This window comes from Mus musculus, chromosome 8 (genome assembly GCF_000001635.26).
Source record: "Mus musculus strain C57BL/6J chromosome 8, GRCm38.p6 C57BL/6J".
NCBI classification, from domain to species: Eukaryota; Metazoa; Chordata; class Mammalia; order Rodentia; family Muridae; genus Mus; species Mus musculus.
In genome coordinates, this window is record NC_000074.6 from 110388633 (window position 1) to 110405434 (window position 16802).

A 16802-nucleotide genomic window follows, 5' to 3' on the forward strand; every position below is an offset into this window, starting at 1 on the left:
ATTCTAGAGGGACAGAGAAAGGCGACAGTATTTGGATGTTCTGAAAGTCCCACTTATATCAGAGAGCAGTGTTTCTCAGCCTGCGGATCGCAAGCCTTTTGGGGAGGGTCACATATCAGATATCCTGCATATTATATATTTACATTATGATTCACGATAGTAGCAAAATTATGGCTATGAAGTAGCAATGAAAATAATTTCAGGGTTGGGGGTGTCACCACAACATGTGGAACTGTACTACAGGGTCCCAGTGTTAGGAAGGTTGAGAGCCACTGATCCTGGGGTATTTGACATCACTGATGCCTGTCTTCCAGGAACTGAGCAGAGTGAAGAAACCCTCTGAAGAGATTAGTTGTCCCAAATACTGTAAAAATCAGTCTCGTTTCTTATAATCAAAGATGTAACTGCCTACTGGCCATGATATTGCCTAGCACAAGATGCACAAAAGGACAGTATTCCTCTCTCTGAAAGACAGTGATGATAAAAAGCTAAAGGGCAACAGAAGACAGTGGGATGTCACAAGGCATTATAATTAATGGTGGCAACAGTGAATGAGAACTGTCACTTGCTGTCACTTAGTAGTTCCTAACGTATTTACTATAACAATAAAAACTAAACCTAACAGGCCATCAAAAGTGTTTTGAGTATTCCAAGTTATATACAGAGCAAATAAATCCTTCTGCCCAGGAATTAGGGCCAGTGTTTGACAACTGGGACCTCACGAAACTAAAAAGCTTCTGTACAGCTAAAGAAACAACCAGTCATTGAAGAAGAAATCCCCAGAGCGAGAGAAAACGTGTCAGCCGCACATCTGACAGGCACCATTAATATCCATAGTATACAAAGAACTCAGAGAGCAGTCAGGAAAACAAATGACCCAATTTTAGAATATGTGTTAGAGATCTAAACAGAGTTCTCAATAGAAGAAATAAAAATGGCTAAGAAATACCTCAGTAAGTATTAATCATCTTTAGCAATCAGGAAAATGCACATTAAGACAACTTTGAGGCTTCATTTCACCCCAGTCAGAATGGCTAGGATTGAGCCAGGTGGTGGTGGTGCACACCTTTAATACCAGCACTCAAGAGGCAGAGGCAGGTGGATCTCTATGAGTTCAAAGCCAGCCTGGTCTACAGAGCAAGTCCCAGAATAGCCAGGGCCATGCAAAGAAACCCTATCTCAAAACAACAGCAACAATAAACACAAAATCCCAACCAACCAACCAACTGAATGAACAAATAAAGAAACAAAACCAGAATGGCTAGGATCAACAAAACAGCTGGTGAGGTTATGGAAATATAGAAACTTTTATTCACTGTTGGCAGGAATTCAAATTGGTGCTTCAACTCTGGAAATCAGTATGGAGAATTCTCAAAAGAAAAAAAAAAGTAAAAATAAACCCACCACATGGCCCATCTGTATCGTTCCTTGTCATTTGGCCAAAGGACTCGACATCCTACTTCACAGATGTTCATTGCCAGCTCTGTTCACAAGAGCTAGCCACGGAGACAACCTACATGCCCTTCAACAGATGAATGGACAATGAAAATGTCATATATACCCAATGGAATAATACTCAGCTATAAAGAAAAGTTAAATCCTGAAGTTTAAAGGTGATTGGATGGACCTAGAATAGATCATCTTGAATGAGGCATCCAAGACCTAGAAAGACAAGTGCCGAATGTGCTCTCTCATCTGTGGTTCCCAGCTCCAGATGCTCAGGTGTGAGTGTACAACATGGAGTAACCATGGAAACCAAGATAGTATACTGTAGACAGGTAGCGGCAAGGTGATATAAAGTGAGGAATGGAAAGTGGGAGGGGCGTCAACTGGGGAGAAAAGTAGTCACTCAATACAGAGAAGGTAGGACAAGGGACAAATACCACCACAGTTGTTTGATAGAGCCTCAAGGCATCATTATTTTTATATCTACCTAAAACTGTAATTATTCACAGTGTGAATGTGTGTGTGACTGTGTGTGTGTGTTGTGTACACTCCCCAACAAGAACCATAGACTGAAAAACTTCCAGTATCAGTCACAAGAAACATCCTCTTGTGACTCCCAAACCAATATAGACTATCAGTGTAGCACCTTGGTTGCCCCTCAGGAGTTGGGAGTGGGCATCTGTTGCCAAAGACGCAGCATGCTCAGGACACAGGATACGGATGACTAGAGCTGATTTTGACTTGAAAAGCTTCCTTCCTGCCACCCAGAAATGGTACTAGGAAATACCACGCAAACTGCTGAGGGAGGGAAGAATTATGCAGCCCTATTCAGCTATATTTTAAATGAAAAAAAAAATCAGGTACAAAGTAATATGTAATTTATGCTCACACTTATTTATATCAACAGTTGCTTTGATATATACTTAAGCACAGACAATAGACACCCTAATGTTGACAATAATTATTTTAAGAAGGTGGCATTATGAGAGACTTTATATATCTGGCAATTTCTATTTAATCTTATATCTAGTGAAGATATTTCCACATCCTAAAAGAGGAGAAGGCACGAGAGAGGTGGGCTATGTGCCCTTTGTTAACTCTGGGTCTATTGGGAATTTGTTAAGACACATGCATCTGAGATCATTCTATGACCTCCGTGGAATGAGGTAGAAAACGTTCTGCAAAATGGAGGAGTCCGAGTCAGATCCACAAAGTTAGACAGCTAGTTCTCTGGTTCTTCCTGAATCTAGATCAAAACAGTGTTCCTTAGTGTCTAGTGGTGGCTTCCACTTGATGAGTGGCATCAATCATTGGTCACCCCCTCAGATTCAGAGTAACTACCTTGATTTATTTAAAACTTCAAAATAATGCTAAGACTTGGTTAAATACATTGTTTTAATTGATGCAATAATTGTATATACAATAACTACATTGCACAATATGATATTTGGATATGGATATATAAATGCAATACTTGCATATATAATAACTACATTATACAATATGATATCTGGATACATAAATGCAATGTTATGATCAAATCAAGGTATGAGTTCTTCCATTGTCTCAGCCATTTATCATTGTGTCTTTTAGCATTTCGAAATATCCAATGTATTCTGGCTTCCCCTCTGTGCCAGGGAACACTAGAACATGTGTGTGTGTGTGTGTGTGTGTGTGTGTGTGAGAGAGAGAGAGAGAGGAGAGAGAGAGAGAGAGAGAGAGAGAGAGGGGGGGGGGTGCTGGAGATGTTACACAGGGTTTTTTTGCTGACCTTTCTTGCCCTCTTCCACTGAGCTGTAGCCCCACCCTATCTGAGAGCTTCCTGCTCTCTGCCCTGCTCTACCATTCCTCTACCCTTAGCTGCAGTGGGGCCAGCTTTAGCGTTTGCACAGGAGTGAGAACACGTAGCATTTGCCTTTCTGTACCTGGAGGTCAACTTTCTTAATTGTCTTTTCCCTGATAAAATGTCAGCCCAAATTGCTCTGTAAGCTGTTCGTTAAAGGTAAGAACCCAGCAATATTACTGTTTCCTAAAGACGAGAGATGACCTCCACCTTAGTTAAACTGTAGTTCCCTCGGTATCGAACAGTACCGGAGGGGTTATTTAAGAAGCTTCGTGCTTTACATTGGAAATAAGAAGCTGTGGATGGTTTGGGATAATAAAGCACTGACTGGTGTACTAAAGTCAGAATTGCTTTCATAGGCCGAGAGATCCGCTTGCCCCTCCGAATCAGAGGAGAAGGAATGGGGCCCAAGCTTCACTTCAACTTCGAATTACTGGACATTGGCAAAGTTTTCATTGGATCTGCTCACTGTTACGAGGTGGGCACCACCGCTGTTCACTGAGGCTTCCAACAGTACCTGGCTTTTTCCCTCTGCTTCTTTTGATGTGTGTGTGTGTGTGTGTGTGTGTGTGTGTGTGTGTGTGTGTGTGTGTGTGTGTGTTGTGTGTGTGTATGTGTGTGTGTTGTGTGTGTGTGTATGTGTGTGTGTGTGTGTGTTGTGTGTGAGTGTGTGTGTGTTTTTATTTGATAGAAACTTGGTTCAGTTGCCTCGTTTTGCATTTTCTGCCTCAATTCTAACTTCTCTCCTAGTCAAAGCAGAATGTCTTTTCCCATTCTTTTATTTTGTCAATCGCTAAAGCTCTTCAGCACTGTGATTTAATTGGCTTTATCCTTCTCAATTTGTAGACCGCAGAGGGAAAAACCATAAATACAGCTCCCCATCTGTGTAGTGCTTGTTCCGGGAGAGCATAAATCCTACAGATCAGAGGAGAGAGAGCTTTTTTGCATTTTTGAGAGTGTCCTAATGAGGATAGCGATTTCCACACTTTAGGATCTCCTCTTGACCCTCTCTCTCCCCCAATCTGGGTTTTAATAACCAATCTTCACTTTTCTAAAGGAGTGTGTTGTGTTCTGTCTTCCCAATTAAGCAGAAACTGGAATTTTCCAACAGGAACTTTTGGTCCTTCAGAGTCAAAGTCACTCCAGTGTCACCTCATGGATCAGCTTACACTTACACACCATTGTTACATGCCCTCATATATATGACATATATATACAAGTGGCTACCATGGAAACTTGGTTTTAGGGTGCTCCTAGATTATAAATGTTTGTATCTTAGGGAGGTAATGCAAGCAGTTATTTAATAAGTGATAAGTAGCTGTCAGGCTCTGGGACTTAGTGTGTGTGTGTGCGTGTGTGTTTAATTTACAATCTTTACAGAACTGTGAAAGGTAAGATTTATTATCCTCTGTCATGAGAAATACCAGATGCACATGATCAGTTCTTCTACAGTATTGCCCTCAGGGATTGTTGGTAAAGTGCTGGTACTTTGGCTATAGTCTCTACTCAGTCCTTGCAGAAAGCCTATGGAGCAGGGACAGTTGCTCCTCCCACTTCTGGCCAAGTAAGCTGGGGCCTAGAGAAGATTCTCCTACTTAGGTTAATGATAGCAAAAGCATGGAGTGAAGGCTCAGCAGACACTCTTCTCCAGCGCAGAGTGCTGGAGCCACAGCAGTCACTTCTAGCACAGGGCTGCAAGCCTGACGCCTCCCCTGTAGCATGCTGGCTGAAGGAGAAAGCTCTAAGAAATGCATGAGGCTTTTATAGGAGACAGCCTTACAGATAGCATGTTACCCTCACGGTCTATTACCTGTATGGGTCTACAAGGGTGGACAGAGAATCTAGTCATGACCGCAGTATAGAAGAAATGGGTGGCAACCCTGAGGGGCCATAGGTGTAAGAAACTTGGCCAAGTCACTCACCTTGAGAGCATCACACGCTCTAGGAATAGGGGGTGTTTTACTGATCTTTGAGTCCTGCGGTTCCCAGCAACCCATCTTTCCACACCAAGTCGATCCCATCTACAAGGAGAAGTGCCTACATTGACATGGAGACAGGGGACCTCCTTCCCACACTCACCGGGGTAACCGAGCTGAATGAGACAAAACAAAAGCACACAGATGTTAACATCAGGATCCATGATCTATAAAGGCACACCACCTGAGTAATATTAAAACATGAGAGAGCTATATACACAAGCTAACGTCTACATTATTCTATGTTGTGTGATCTTGAGGGGGAAAAATGACATTTCTTATTCATTGATGTTGCTTGTGTAATTTATCCCACGTGAATTCTCCTTACACCTTACAGATTGATCTTTATGGATGCCACGCCAGGAAGAGACATTTAGTTCTGATGCAAAAGGGAGATGGTTTCCCTGCATATAATAATCATAATTTTTTCTTTTAGCGACTGACTAGGCATGCCCAGATTTTAACTGCAGAGCAAACCCCAGCCAGCCAAAGTGTGCAGTGAGGTGAGGTAGAAGATTGGACAGAGGTGAAAGTGGCAGAGGGAGGTGGTGAGGCGCGTCTACGGGGAGATTCTGCACTCTCGGCATCTTCAATGCTGAATCTTCAATGCTGATGCTCCACTGCGCCTCTTAATTTATTATATTACCTCCTTGAGAAATTTGAATGACTAGCTACTGACCTTAGTCACTGCTGAGCTCAGCAGATGCATAAGGAAAAAAACTATAATCCCAAGAGAATGCAGAATTCTCCAGTGCAATCCAGGGGCAAACCAACAGGAGGTCAAGTTCTATTACAAGTGATCCCCTCTCCCAAAGGTTGGACCTCAGGGGTAAGAGCCTCAGGACCGTGTCCCAAACTATCGGCTGGATTCAATATTCCCAAATAGATGTTTCTTTGTCAGGAGTAGGAGAATGACATCATATTCTCCAAGGTAGAGGGACAGGCTGGGAGATGCCTCTGTCAGTAAAGTGCTTGCTGCGCAAGCATGAAGAACTGAGGTCAGATCCCCTAGAACCCATGTAAAACCCTGGGCATGATGGCTCTTCCCTGTAGTCCTAGTGCTAGGAAGATGGAGGCAGAAAGATCCCAGGGCGAGCCAGCTAGTCTTGCTAAATCAGTGAGTGCCAGGCTTAGTGAGAGACTCTGAGTCTAAGAATATGGTGGAGATTAGTCAAGGAGGGCACTGGATGTGACTTCTGGCCTCCACATGCACAGGCACATAGACATGCATGCATCTGCATATACAGGTACATACCCACAGGAAAACACACACACACACACACACACACACACAGAGAGAGAGAGAGAGAGAGAGAGAGAGAGAGAGAGAGTCACTGTTCAGAAAACCTGGGAAAGATAGCCATGTTACCCAAACAATAATAAAAGGAACAAACAAAAGGGATTTGTCTAGAGAGAACAAAAAAGGACTATGAATGCCTTAGGTTCTCAACCTTCCTAGTGCTGCGACCCTTGAATACAGTTCCATGTGTTACATGGTGACCCCCACCCACCCATACAATTATTTTTCTTGCTATTTCATAACTAATTTTGCTACTGTTGTGAATCACAATATAAATATCTGTATTTTTTTTAATGGTCTTAGTAGACTCCCGTGAAAAGGTTGTTAGATTCCCGAAAAGGCGACCCACAGGTTGAAAACCTCTGCTTTCAGGGTTGTTTATATAATCGAGGTATATTGTATATGTGCATGAACGTTTCCAAGAATAACTAAAAATATTTAAAACAACAACAACAACAGAGTAGCCTACAAGTTACCACTAGCATACCTGAGCTCCTCTTTGAGTGCAGTTAAATTCTGTGCCCACAGTGCTGGGCTACAGAGATGCGAGTGCATCTTTCAGTTGTAAACTCTGTTGCCAGGGTTTTACAATTACACGAATTAATACATTTACTCTCCTAACAATACAGGAAGTGGAAGAGGGCAGATGGGGAAGTTGGGGCCTAGAGCAATTAAAGAGTTTGTCTAAAATTGCTTAGCTAGGAAGTTGAATGCAAATCTAGGTTTTGAATCCAGGCTGCATGGCTCCTGAGTCCAAAAATAATCATTTTTCTATGCGGTCTCTTTAAAAGAGAGAAAGATGGGAGCACAATTTGAACTACCGAGAACCTTAGAACAGGGAAGTTTGGAAATAGACATAAAACGGTGAGCCAGGCAGTGAGCAACCTTATTTATGGTTTTGTTTTGGTGCACTGGTTATCTGCGGTTGGCAGAAGTGCTCTGTTCCTCCGCAGAGGACACAGCCTTCTGTCCAGAGCAGCCTGAGCCTCCGAGCTTAGTCTCCTCGACCTCTAACCACAGCTGATCTCCTTGGCCACCTAAAACACTGTCCTGACAAGACAATAGGAACCATGTGGTGTGGTAGGGGCTTCCTCTGGACAGGGTGCTGGGTTCACATTACTATAGACACTCTCCCCAACTCTGAGACAGCCCCCTCCTCCTGCCACCCCCATCCTCGCCCTTCAGCACTTATCCCAAAGCAGGAGATAACCAACCATACCTCATCTCCACCTCTCCCTCCCTGGACATCTGTCCTCTGGGTTCTGTAGCCACACCCCATCACAGTCACTCTCTTCAAGGTCAGGGTGACCTCTGATTATACATAAGACCCCAGGCTCGTTTCCTCCGCCCCTTCTGCTGACCTCTGTCCACATTTCACGTTTATGGGACTCCTTCCTTGGTATCCAGCATGTTCTGGAATTCCTCACTGTGGCATTCTCTTGGGTGCCTCACATTTTTTCTACTAAGTTTCTGGATGTCTTTGGACACTTCTCAGTTTCCACTTAACCTAAGGCTCCTTGTGCACATGCACCTCTTTGCTTGCTTATGGAGAACATTTAAGGGGTATTCTAAGAGTCTCCATCCATAGATAAAATCATGACCGGTCTCCATGATAGCTAACTCGCTTTAACTAACTTCCAGTGTCTTGGGTGTAGATTAAGGGATATTCCTATAAATCAGGGAGAGGAAGCTAGTCACCCTTCTAGGTGTAAAAAGGCAGAATTGTCAAGGAACAAAGAACAATGTCTTTGCAGGCAGAATAGAACAGCATGACTGTAGTGCAGGTTCATGCACATGAATGGGGCGGTGTGGGTGGGAACAGCAAATGCAGGCCAGCTGTGGAAGACTCTGCATGCCAGGCGTGAGCTCCTCACATGCATACTCAGAGCTACATTGCACTCAGATATGTGCACTAGCATGGTACCAGGGCATTAGCTTACAAGAATAGAACACCTGTGCTAAAAGGACTGCTTCCCTACGAATCCCCAGGCAGCCCGTCATCCAGTGGCGTTAGAGATGAGCACATCCCAGGAAGACGAATTTTCGCAGCCTCCCAGAGAGTACCCTCATCATCCAGGGTCCTCGGTGACATGTGACATGCAGTCTCTAAGCCCTGTGACAGGCGCAGGCTGAGGCAGTTGGTGCTGCCCCACCCTGACCTCCTTTCTTCTTTCACGGCCACATTTAACCTCAGTTTCCTCATGCATGTGAGAGAATTGTCTACCCTTTTGTGGTTACTCTATAGAGAATATTTAAAAGATAGTCTGAGTCCTCATTCATAGACATAACTACAGCCAGTCTCTTAGTGGTATAAGTATAATTCAAATGACTAATTTAAAGAGTTTTTAATTTTTAGTTATGTATATGTGTGTGGGAGGTGCATGTGAGTGCAGGTGCTTGTGAGGTCTGTAGAGCTGGAGTTCATGTAGTCAGGAGCCACTCAACATGGGTTCCATGAATGGAACCGGGGTCCTCTGCAAGAATGGTATGCACCCTAAGCCTCTGAGCCATCACTCCAGCCCCAACTAGCTTAATCTTAAAGCAAACACCAAAAGCATAAAATGACCTTGCGGTTTAGGAGTCCAGTCTTCAAGCATTGAGAACATCAGACAATTCAGATCTCCCAAGAGTTTCCCGTGGTCATAATTCCCTCAGTTTTCCCTGACCCTGAGTAATACATCATGTATTTAAAGGGAAACTGACCACAGTTCCCTTGACCTGACCGTGTTTGACTTTGTCCACCGCAGGCAATCCTGTCCAACAAGGGCAGCATCGATGCCCTCTTTAACGTCATCCCCCCAACTTCAGCCTTGGGGGCCTGCTTTGTCTTCAATCCTAAAGAAGGCATCATTGAACCGAGTGGGGTCCAAGCTGTCCAGATCTCCTTCAGTTCTACCATCCTGGGGTACTTCGAAGAAGAGTTCCTGATTGATGTCAACGGGTCCCCTGAGCCCGTGAAAATGACCATTAGGTACAGTATACTCGTAACTAAGGTAGAAACTGACTGGAGTTTTCCCTTCTGCCTTCTAGAGCCTCATAAGGTAGATCGTATCTTAGATGCTCACAATGTGTCCAATATCATCTGTGATGTCTGTTGATATGAACCTTTCCGCACAGTGGAATGTTTTAAATGCCCACCGGTGTTTCTTTCCATATTGGATGTCCTTGTAATATTGATGCAAATATGCTATGTTGACATCTGGTTTCCCTGTAAGTTGTAGCCTATCAAAGAAGGATTTAAACCAATGGTTCTCAACCTGTGGGTCAGGACTCCTTTGAGGGTGGCATACCAGATATCCTGCATACCAAATATTTACATCACAATTCATAACAATAGCAAAATTATAGTTATAAAGCAGCAATGAAATAATTTTGTGGTTGGGGGTCACCACGACATGAGTATTTATTAAAAGGCCACAGCGTTAGGAAGGCTGGGAACCACTGGCTTAAATACTGACTTCTAGTTATTCTCTGGGGTTTTCTACCCAAGTGCTAATCAGGCCAGACCCTTCTGGGCTTCTGAGACCAGATGATATTGGGCACATTGTGTAGACCTCACCCCATGTTTTAAGATGTTTGGAGAAAATGAGCTTTGTCTATTTTCAGTTTCACTGAACTTTTGTCATTTGTTTTTATCATATGAAAATTCTATAAACAGCCTTATTTACGATGCCCTTGAGCACTGCAAAAGTGACCACTTATTAGTCTGTTTGCCAAGGATAGACACTTAAAGCTTTTATGATAGAAGTCTTTTGAGGGTTTTCCCCACTGCTTGTGGTAACTGATAGTCACGAATAGAATTTGTCCATGGATTTTGAAAAAAAAATATTTTTACAACCCATCAGGATTATATTGACCACTGCTGCTTAAAAAGACCATTTCTCCCAAATAGAAAAATCACACCTTCAAAACATATCACCCTGACTCTGGATGCCAGCCACAAGAGGTTCTTTAAATACATGAAAGTCTCTTTTACGGTTACTGATAACAGGTCCCATCCTTCTACAAACTGATGTGTCTCTTGGAGCCTGGGATGGCACAGGAAGGAAAGGCAGGATGGTTTTTTATTTTGTTTTGTTCTTTTAAAGAAATAAAAAAGTATTGATCTCGTATCTACTAGAAATTTAGAATCTTGAGATCAGCTCGAAGGCTCTTTTTGTTTTTTTCTCAAACTCACCTCCAGAACTCCTGCTATTGCCTAGGCTGTGTCCGCAGACTTTCAGGTACTGAGTCTTAGCATCTCGGCATGTGACTGTCCTTGGAGATGAGACCCTTAAGTAGATAATTAAGATGGAGTCATAGGGGTGGAGTGTAATCCACTAGAAGTAGATTAGAAATGAAGATTAGGGCATAGATATAGAGAAAAAGACACAAAGTAGACATGCCATCTACAGCTAAAGGCAGAAGCCCTTGTTAAAAAACAACCATTGCTAAGGCTCACCCTTCCAAGGATAGAAATTAACTTCATCATTTGCTGTTCAGTTGTTGTTGGTGGTGGTGGTGGTGGTTGCAGAAAGTCACTAATAACTAAGGAGGGCAAATGACAGTACCTCATACTATGCCTTGGGACTTACCCCACCATAATTAGGATTTTCTTAAAACCTCAAGGCTTACCTGAAACATACTTGAGACATCTATAATTTCCCCCTCAAACATCCATGTTTGTTATAATATTAAAAATCCACTCAGGCATGGTGTCGCACGTCTGTCATCCCAGCACTTGGGAGGCAGAGGCAGGAGGATTAGAGTTCAAGATCATCTTTAGCTGCATGGCAAGTTTAAGGTTAACCTGGGCTCCATGAGACCCTATCTTTTAAAAACTATTAAAAATTAGAGTTGCTTCCCAAATAGTTGGAAGCACAGACTCCCCCAGAGATGCGGCACCGACCCATGATTCACATCCTACAGCATCTGTACCACATGAGAAGCGGGGGCGGGGGTGGGGGGGACACTTCCCCACAGCATGAGCAACCTGCTCATTTCTTGTGTCCCTAGCAACTCACATCTCACACCACATGCCAAGCTGTTCCTCTGGTCCCTTGAGAGTCCTTTATCATCCCTCAGCAGATCAACTCTCCCAAGTTTTTGGGTCAAACTTTCTGACTTCCTGATATCACTATGTGTCGTCAAGAATCATACCCTCGAACAACATCCAGCAACCACCGTGCTTCCGCACAAAGCCGTGCTGCAGGTGCTTACAGATCTACTCTGTTGTGGGCTTAAGACAGAGGAGAGCCTTTCTGAATATAGACAGCAATAATCCTTAACAATAAACCACCAAACCAACCTATAAAAAGATTAAACACCAGGATCAGATGGGTTTTACCCCAGAAAGTCAAGGCTGGATCACATAGGAAAATAAGCCAGCGTGATGGGACGTTGGTGCCATACAATATCACAAAATAAAAGAGCAATCCAAGGCGTGATCTGAGCGTATACAGAAAGGCCTTTGCTAAAACCCATCAGTCCTCCATGATTTCAAAAGGAAACGAGATCAAGAGCTGAATCATACACAAATTTGCTCAACATAAATCATCGGCCCAAACTTAAGGCCAAGGCTATGAGACTGTTCACAGCAAGCACACATAAAATTATGCATGGCTTTGGATTAGACAGCAGTGTCTCACACAAGACACCTAAGCACAGAGCAAGCAAAGGCAAAGAATTAAAGTAGACTTTTTCAAAAGGTAAGAAGATTTGTGCTTCAACATGCACTAACCAAGCTGAGTGGGAGATTGTATTTGCAATTCACGGACCTCATAAGGGACTTCTAACTAACATATACAGATAAAATGCAGTAAGAAGATAAATAATGAAGTTTAGAACTAGACTGAGCTTTTAAGACACTTATCTCAAAAAGATAGAAGTCTGAGCAATATCATGGTTCAGGAGGTGTTTATCAAGAAAGTCCACCATGCCATCCTGTAGTTGGCCCTAGGCAGCAAAATGCAAAATGAACACTGGCAAGGATTTGGCGCAATTGGAGTATACACATATTGATGATGTTGTGACAGTTAGTATTGACTGTCAACTTGACAGGACCTAGAACTACCTAGGAGGCAAACCTCTGGACTTGTCTGTGGTAGAGTTTCTAGACTGCATCTATTTGGGTGAGAAGACCTAATCTAACTGGGCTGGGATCTCAGACTGAGTGAGAAGGAGAAAGATCCCTAACTGCAGATATCACGTGACCAGAGGCCTCAAGTCCCTGCTGCCATGCCTTCCTCACCATGGTGGGCCACGCCCTTAAACTGAGCCAAAAGAACCCCTCCCTTTCTTAAGTTACCTTTCATACAGATACAGTGTCACAGCAATGGAATACAATTGAATACAGATAGAAATGTGAAACATTGCAGCCAGGATAAAAGTGTCTAGTTATATGAAAATAATACACATAAGATCATGTTTCCAGCCCTGTGTTGTTATTATTATGACTTCACATATTATTTGGAGGGATAAACTTTTCTTGGGGTCCCTGTCTCAAGAAATACCTATGAAGTTAATAGTGTGAATTCTAGAATTTTTCTTATTCTTTTATTGTCAGGTGCCCTGCCCTGGACCCCACGTATTTGGGGCTGGTATATCTTATAAAAGGACAAATAGATGTTTGCTGTCCCTAATGATCATTTAATTACATGACACAGTATTTTAAATGATTGAATAAACTATGATATGAAATCGATGTGACGTTCAATCATATCCCAATGAGAAATCTTGTTCTCTCTTTCTCTCTCTCTCTCTCTCTCTCTCTCTCTCTCTCTCTCTCTCTCTCTCTCTTTCTCTTCTGGCATATGTAATTTTATAAAGTTTTAACTATTCACAGATGTGCTTGGCACTTTAAATTGCCTCTCACTTGCATGCTAATCCAATCAGTCTGAGTCTTTGAAATGATCCCATTAGCAGGTTATCGCTTTGCTGGATGGCCCGGTAATATCCTGTTAGAATTCACATGACCACATCCAAGTCCAGGTGGCATCATTTAGTGACTGTTCTCTCGGTGACCAGAGCCTTTGATTGCATGTGATTTATCTCTGTGCCTTTCAGCTTCTGCACTGATTAAACGACTTTATGCAGTTTCCCATACTCTTTTCCTTCTTTCTTTTATCCCTGTTCATTTCATATACTTTCTGGTCTACTTGTTCCTCTGGCCCCCAAAACTATCTCTTCCAACTCACGTAGCTAAATTGTCAGCCTCTTTGGCTTCATTCTCAGCTGGACCCTCACGGACTGCTGGGTACCAGACAGGCTTTTGGAAATCATCTCAAATCGTCAGCATGACATGGAGTCACAAGAGTTTAGACTTGCAGCTTGTCACAATGAGTCTTGGCCGTGGTCACCCTCCACTTCTCCTCAGGAGCCTCAGCCTGGCAGAGCCACTTCTCCAGCAGCCACCGGTGTTACTAAGCCTCCAGCGTGGTGCATGTGACATAGCATGTGTATGGAACATTCAGTCCTTACCTTTACTATCATTTTAAAAGATATTGATTATGGAGAACAATGATTACTGCCTAACCAGTAAATGGAAGGCCTGCCATAGAAGTGTTCTTTGGCTGTGATAAACGATGACCACAAATTTAGTAGATTAAAACAATATAGAGACCTAAAATTATTATTTTAGATATCGATAGACTAGAAGCTCCACACTGGTGTTAATGGAGCCAAATTAAAGGTGATGGTAGATCTATGGGTCTTTCTAGAAGCCCCAGAAAGGAATCCATTTCCCATGCTTTTATAGCTTCTTCAGGCTGTCCCTTCTCTCTGGCCAATGTTGGTAGCAGCACTGATCTATGGTATAAGTACAAATATCTAGAAGGTAGTTTGATGACATCTCTATTTAATAAAACAACAGTAGCTGGTTACTACCTATCACCTATGATCTCTCCAACCATGGCATTTAAAAAAAAAAACAATCAAGTTTACACTACCAGGCATGAATTTTCTCCTATGGAACTAGCTTAAAATCCAACTGAAGACTCACTGGTTGCTTCCCTAACAGTCATGCCACTACTGTACTAGATCATACCTTGCTTTTCAGGTTAGGGTTTTTTGTTTGTTTGGGTTTTTTTATACAGGGTTCACTGCTGAGTAAGAAGACTGATAATTCTTTTCCCCTAGCAGCCTGCGTAGCACTTTCCAACACTCTGAAAACTAGCTCACAGGGAAGACATTGCCAAAGAACCAATGTACATTTTATTTATTTCCTATTTATTTTACCTTTAATTATGAATATATGGGATGGAGGACCCGTGCACAGATGAGTGTAGGTGCCCAGAAGTCATAAGAAGGCATCTGATTCCCTGGGCCTGAAGTTATAGGCAGTGTGAGCCAGCGTATGTGGGTGCTGGGAGCTAGATTCCAGTCCTCTGCAAGAGCAGTCAGTGCATGATCTTCCTCACTGAGCCATCTCTCCCGATTGTTGTTTCTCAAGGAGTTGATTTCAGAGTATATGAGTCATCCAGGTTAACTACATTTTGTAGCATTAGCTTGGTGAACTGGCTGCCTATTCCCTGGTCACTGGTAAGGACAAGGTTATACACACTAACCACAGTCATTTCCTAAAACCTAGAGTTTGCCACCTGGAAAACTTTTTTGTGTATGAGTGTGTGGTGCACATGTATATGCCTTCATGTCCACATGTGAACACACATGAACACATGTATGTGGAGGCCCAATGAGACAGTCGGTGTGTTTCTCAATTACTCTCTGATTTATTTGTCAGGGTCCCTCACTGAACCTGAAGCTCACCTGCTCTGGTTAGTCCAGCTAGACATCATGCCTCAGAGACTCCCTGTCTCTGCCTCCTGAGTGCTGGTATTACAGGAGACCCCATGCTTGTTCAGCTTTTATAAAGGGGCTAGGGTTCCATGCCCCCATACAAACGCTTGCACACAGGCCCTGTGCCCACTGAGATATACCACACACACTCTGAAAAATGATTGTAATGTCTACTGTGATGGCTTGTCCTATCATGGCTTCTTAGACTCTGCCATTGACCTCATACCAAAGTTTGCTTATGGTGTGTATTCCCTTCCCGGTTCTGATCATTACCTCGTCTCATTCCGTTTCCCCAATTTGTGTCTGACTTTCAGAGGCTGTGTAATTGGACCTACATTCCATTTTAATGTCCCTGCACTGAACTTTGGGAATGTTTCCTATGGTGAGTAACTTTTTCTTTGTTCTGTGTGTGTATGTGTGTGTGTGTGTGTGTGTGTGTGTGTGTGTACATGTGGGATCTTGTAATTGTATTTTTTATTTGCCTGTTGTAAATGTCGTCTCCAAGGCTTACTGCCTCTGTCTGCTAACCTAGGCCTAGTTCTGGAAGTTTCTAGCCTCTTTACAATCTAATCTAGGCCTGGGCCTAGAATGTTTTCTGTCTCTGGGACTTACTGATGAATAAGCTTACTCTTTCTAGCTCTTTCTGAACTCTGGCTTCAGAGTTGTTTAACTCAGCTGTTCTGGCTCAAACTCCTCTCTAAACTGACTGATTCAATCTGGAGTCTCTCTTGGCCTCTCACGGAATTGGCCCGAAACTAACTCTGGCAATCTGTTCTAATCTTTTGTTTGTTTCTTTCTCATTCTCTGGCTCATTCTGTCTTCACTTGTGTCTAGCTTGTTCTCTCTTCAACCTGTCTCTATAAATCTGTCCTGATAAAACTGCCTCTTATTTCCAATCTCTCTCTCTCTCTCTCTCTCTCTCTCTCTCTCTCTCTCTCTCGCTCTCTCTCTCCTCTCCTCTCCTCTCCTCTCCCCCGCACCACCCCCCCCATCTCCACAAAGTAGTTTTCCTACTTTGTCTAATCTTTCTCTGATTCATCACTTTGTCTGCTTCTCAATTATCACTTTCAAACATGGGTGCTTCTTTCTACAAATTTAACTTTACCTTCATTGTTTTGGATTAAAGGACTGTACTAAGGGTGTGTCTGTATTCCAGCCAGAGGAATTAAAGGTGTGTGCTAAGGGCTGAGCCACACCACAACTAAAAACAGGGTTTTATTTTTTTCCAGTAAGTAACACGATCTTGGGGTTCATGATATGATCAAATATCCTGCAACAGAATCTGTAGGACAATCTTGAATGCCAGCCCTAGAAATACCATCTTCCTCCTTGAGACTGTCTCTTCCACCAGCCTGGAGCTCACCAATTAGACTAGGCTGCTGACCAGTCAGCCCCAGTGTGTTAATCTTCTGGCTCCTTCTCATTCTCTGGCTTGTTCTGTCTTCACTTGTTCTCTCTTCAA

At 43.0% G+C, this 16802-nt stretch overlaps 1 protein-coding gene across 7 annotated transcripts in view; it reads left to right on the plus strand.

Annotated features, from left to right (window-relative positions):
- The window catches only part of Hydin (HYDIN, axonemal central pair apparatus protein), a 343286-nt gene that overhangs the window by 121665 nt on the left and 204819 nt on the right, over positions 1-16802 (plus strand). For all 7 annotated transcript variants that reach the window (XM_030243552.1, NM_172916.2, XM_030243556.1 and 4 more), the window contains 3 exons: positions 3649-3767; positions 9313-9536; positions 15655-15722. In XM_030243552.1, coding sequence (XP_030099412.1) covers positions 3649-3767; positions 9313-9536; positions 15655-15722 — 411 coding nt within the window. The remainder of the gene's footprint in view (positions 1-3648; positions 3768-9312; positions 9537-15654; positions 15723-16802) is intronic.